This window comes from Panthera uncia, chromosome B4 (genome assembly GCF_023721935.1).
Source record: "Panthera uncia isolate 11264 chromosome B4, Puncia_PCG_1.0, whole genome shotgun sequence".
NCBI classification, from domain to species: Eukaryota; Metazoa; Chordata; class Mammalia; order Carnivora; family Felidae; genus Panthera; species Panthera uncia.
The window spans coordinates 77,876,358-77,881,455 of NC_064809.1; the positions used below are offsets into that span (position 1 = coordinate 77,876,358).

Sequence of the window (5,098 nt, forward strand, 5' to 3'; positions counted from 1 at the left end):
GCCAATCAGCAGAGACCAGTTTCCCTTTGCCCCGCCCCACCGCCAGGGGTGGGAACCCCAGGAGACCTGGCTCCGGCGTCACGTGCACCGGTCGCGTCACACGGGCGCGGGAGGGGTGCAGAGGGGAGTCGGGCGGGAGACGGCGGATTTCTTAATGAAGTGTCCCCGCATGCGTAGAGGGACTGTGGGGAGGGAGGTGGAAGCACCCGGAGGAGGAGGGGAGGGGAAGGGAGGAAAGGGAGGAGGGATGGGGGAGGGGAAAAGAGAGCGAGGTGTCTCCCTAGCTCGCAGCCTCTGGCAAGTGGAGTTTTTAAAAAGCTCGAGCAGATCATGTCATGACGACTTCGCTGCTCCTGCATCCGCGCTGGCCGGAGAGCCTTATGTACGTCTATGAGGACAGCGCGGCGGAGAGCGGCAGCGGAGGAGGCGGCGGGGGAGGCGGCGGCGCGGGCGGCGCGGGGGGCGGCTGCAGCGGAGCGAGCCCCGGCAAAGCCCCCAGCATGGACGGGCTGGGCAGCAGCTGCCCGGCCAGCCACTGCCGCGACCTGCTTCCGCACCCCGTGCTGGGCCGCCCGCCGGCTCCCCTGGGCGCCCCACAGGGCGCCGTCTACACGGACATCCCGGCCCCAGAGGCTGCGCGCCAGTGCGCCCCGCCGCCGGCGCCCCCCACCTCGTCCAGCGCCACCCTGGGCTACGGCTACCCGTTCGGTGGCAGCTACTACGGCTGCCGCCTGTCGCACAACGTGAACCTGCAGCAAAAGCCTTGCGCCTACCACCCGGGTGATAAATACCCGGAGCCATCGGGCGCCCTGCCGGGTGACGACCTGTCCTCCAGGGCCAAGGAGTTCGCCTTCTACCCCAGCTTCGCCAGCTCCTACCAGGCGATGCCCGGCTACCTGGACGTGTCGGTGGTGCCTGGGATCAGCGGGCACCCAGAGCCGCGTCACGACGCGCTCATCCCCGTCGAAGGCTACCAGCATTGGGCTCTCTCCAACGGCTGGGACAGTCAGGTGTATTGCTCCAAGGAGCAGTCGCAGTCCGCCCACCTCTGGAAGTCTCCCTTTCCAGGTAAGGAAGGGGCCCGAGCGCCGCCGTCGCCAGGGACCCCTCCCCGCCCCGCCTGCCCCGGGGCTCCGCGCCTCAGCCACCCCCGCCGTCTGGCTCCGGCGCGCCGGCTCTGCTGGGCTGCCGATGGAGCCGGCCCGGCGAGCTGCGCTGAGGAATGCGCCGGGGAAGAAATCTGCTCCGACACGTTCCCCGGAGTTGCCCTGCCGAGAGTGAAGCAATCAGAGGCGCCCGATCGCCGGGCCGCCGGCTCCGCTCTGGTAGGGAGCTCGCCTCCTCCTCCCCCAGCCTGCTCCAGTCTCACGCGCGGCTCTTGGCCCCCCGTAGCCCGCTTCCAGCCAGGAATGGGGGTGGGGTGGGCCTTGGGTGCTTTGGAATCTGAAACCACCAGGACAAAACCCTCAACTCACCGAAAATTGGGGGGGGGGGTAATAAGAACTACCTCGCCTGAATTTTCAAGATCGTTCAGGCACTAGACAGGTTTTTTTGTTTTTGTTTTTTTGGATAGGGGTCTAATTTGCCGGTTCTAAAGAAATGCAGAATATTTTCTTTCATTGATTTATTTTAAGAATTCCGCCACGAATGTCCCGATCATGAAGGGATCCCAACTAAAATCTCTAGAGAGGATGTAGAGAAAAGGGAGTTTGCATCTCTCTCCAGGGATAGAAAATTTTCTTTGCCTCTCTGGCATACTGAGCTCAAATCCTGTGGGTGTTCCCCCACGAACTCCCCCAAATGTCGGGGAGAAAGAGAGTTTTCTATGTTTCAAACACAGATAAAGGGGAATGAGGATGAGAAGTAGGGGACGGAAGACCTGTGCTGGATAGAGCTGGGATCCAGGCCCGGGTTAGGGACCCCTAAGTTTTTGCCTGTGTGTGCTGGGGATTTACCAGTGTCCTGTTTTTGTTTTTGTTTTTGTTTTTCAACTGAGGCTATTACTGAACCAGAGGGGATCCTGCAATCCTCACCACTCCCCAGATGAGAAATGTCAGTTCCAGGTTTGTCAAATTCACATCAGGAGCTTAGGATTCAGCACTGCGCTGACAAATTACATATCCAGAGCCTAAGTCTGCTCTAGTTGTATGCAGAGCCTGGTGGGAGAGGGTTGACTGGCTCCATTCTATTGCCTAAAGGAGTCCTGGGGGGCCCAGAGAAGCCACAAATGTCTCCCCATACTATGTAAAGGGGCCCCCGGCTCTACATGTGAGCCCAGGGACATTTTCACCAGGAATTATAGATCTGAAGACCTCCTAAGGGTGGGCCTGAAAATTCCTCTGCATCCGGGATTGGGGAAAGGGCAGATGGTGAAAAAAAAAATCACTGAATGGTGTTAAAAAGTATAGAAACTAACATTCTTGCAAATATTATGAGATTACTTAGTATAACACAACTGAATATCAGGGTGGGACCCACACTAGACACCCCATTTCTGGCTGCCAGAAGATTGCAGGATGATAGAATTTTAGTACGTTGGTATCATGCGTTACCGACTCTGTATTGGCCATAATATTTTTATAGAATAATTTCTGTTATTAACTACCTAATATGAAACACATGATGACACATTTCTAGACGATAGGCAATTCACATGTAAGTATACAATCATGTATTACAGAGAGACGACCCTTTAATTCCCCATCTCGCCCAAATGGAAAACTCCTTTGGAGACAAGGGTCCAGCAGGAATTCCTGGAGCAGGGGGAGCCGGTAGGCCATGCCAAGGGGCCAAGGGGCAGAGGAGCAGATGGCCACCTGACCCACTGTGGGCAGAGGCACAGGTGTAGAGCAATGGGTAATGGGTTTAGCTTAGAGAGGTGAAGAGAAGGATACTCTGGCATCCTTGTGTATGTGGAGGGAGGTGGGGGTGAAGGATTGGAGAGAAGCTCAGAAATATCTTTGAGCAAAATATACATCTTAAAGATTCCCGGGGCGGGGGGGGGGGGGAAACTGCTCAGAATAAACACTTTTTGATCATAGCCTCCTAGAGAAAAATATCTTTGAAATAAAAAAAAAATACAGCCCAATTGAGATTTAATACACTTGCAAATTACGGCATGGAAATGGATATAAAACCCACTGTGTCTCAGCAGCTATGGGCTCACACACTCCCTGTGTAGAAATAGAACCAGGCTGGTGTATCTCAGTGAGTGCAGACGTCCAGGCAAAAAAGCAGATGAAAAAGAAATTATCTTCAGACACCCTCCACCTTTCTACCCACACAGAGATCTTTTAGAAGTAGTGAGATTTCCAGATAACTCTGTCTATGCAATTGTGGTTTTTTCCGGCAGCATCTAGGCATAAACACTACTGTCTCTCTTTAGCGCCTCTGGCTCTGAGAAACCTCATCTATGGCAGTCTGGGCTGGTGTGGGATATGGAGGCAATTGTTCAGAAAGATCCAGATAATTAGGGCCAAGATGTGTTGTGGCTTCTTCCTTCCCCCAATTATAGAGACCCTTGTTTCATTGCTCTTTTTTTTTTCCTTCCTATGGTGAGATAGATTTTTTTTTTTTTAAACAGAGAGAGGCAAAAATTCCAGAAGAGAATCAGCAAAAATTCCAAGATAGAATCAGAATTGGGGGTGGGGGGCAGAGAGGACAGGGAGAGACAGAGTCAGATAGGATTAGGGGAGACCAATAAAATGAAATAGTGGGTTCTTTGGGTCATATTGGAAGTCCCTACTGATAAGCTTTGGATTATGGTTGAGAAGAGGAGCTAGGATTCCTGGCTGGACAAAGTCCTCTACAGGGCGCAGAGCTCTGTTGTAAGAGTGGGTGGTCAAGAGCCAGTGGGCAGTAGGAACCATACACAGGACCCCAAGAGTAAGCTAGAGCTGAGCATTGATCTGATTTTTATTCACTTTTCAAAGGTGTCTGTTAGATCCTCAGGTATGAAGTGGTGTGTGTGTGTGTGTGTGTGTGTGTGTGTGTGTATGTGTGTGTGTGTAGATGCTCTGGAGGGAGGTTAGGGAAGGCCTGATCGTAAAATTAATAACCAAGTCCCCTACTTACTTTAGGCAGCATAGACACAACTCGAGGTCTAAACTTCCAGATGTTTCTACATCTGTGGATCCCAATTCCTTTCCAGACAAGACAGCGGACAATTAAAGGAGGCTTCTTTGAGAAGGCAAGACTGAACGTATTTTTCCAGGAGGCCAAAACAACCAACATTTTGGTCAGATCCATTAAACACTTGGGCAAATCAAGCCTCGGCATCCTATAGAGAAAAATAACCAATTTAGACCAGTTATCTGTTTTTCAAAACTGATTTTTAAGGATTGTGTTGATTGACCCTCATCAGAAATTTAGAGTTGGGTTTAGGGGATCCAAAATTGGGAAGGTAACTGTGAGCATTTTGAGAAAATGAGATAAAAAATCAGGGACAATTAGCTGGTTAATTCAGGAACCCAAACCCACTTTATCTCATTTTGCTCTCCAGTGAAAAGGAGGTATTTTGGAGCTGGATTGTACAAGATAGGCTATTTCCATTTCAGAACATACTACATCATGATGTCGAGTCAGAAAATCTCGGCTTAAAATCTGGCTCTGCTTCTTAAGTCATTTTACCCACTCTAAGCGTCACATTCCTCATCTTGTAAGTTGGGCTTAATAAAAATAAACCTGAAAAAAATGTTCTAAGGATTTGTTTTTTTTTTTAAAGACAGATACCTCATGGTATCACTACTTACTGTCTTCATGTTACTCTTGTCCCAGAATCACCCATCTCCTGAATCATGGCTACATCTGTAAGAGTAAAACAGATTTGAGCACTGAGAGATGGTTAAAGATTATCTGGTGCAAAAAAAATCCTTTTTAACCCAAAGGAGCTCTGTGAAAGTGAAGTTGTTTTGTGTTTCAGATTTTTTAAAAAAAAGCCTTGGCCCATTCCTACATAGGCAGACACAGGTGACAAGTCCAACAATTTTCCTGAGAAATTGGCATCATGACGACAGCTAAACCAGGCCATTGGAACCCCCCTTTTCACATATTCTTCCTGAGTGCTTTATTTCCCACTGCATTTGATTGTGACCCTCTT

At 50.6% G+C, this 5,098-nt stretch overlaps 1 protein-coding gene across 1 annotated transcript in view; it reads left to right on the forward strand.

The window, feature by feature from the left end:
• The first annotated feature begins 329 nt into the window (after nucleotides 1–329).
• The window catches only part of HOXC13 (homeobox C13), a 6,645-nt gene continuing 1,876 nt past the window's right edge, over nucleotides 330–5,098 (forward strand). The window contains exon 1 of the mRNA XM_049627611.1: nucleotides 330–1,068. Coding sequence (XP_049483568.1) covers nucleotides 336–1,068 — 733 coding nt within the window. The 5' untranslated portion in view covers nucleotides 330–335. The remainder of the gene's footprint in view (nucleotides 1,069–5,098) is intronic.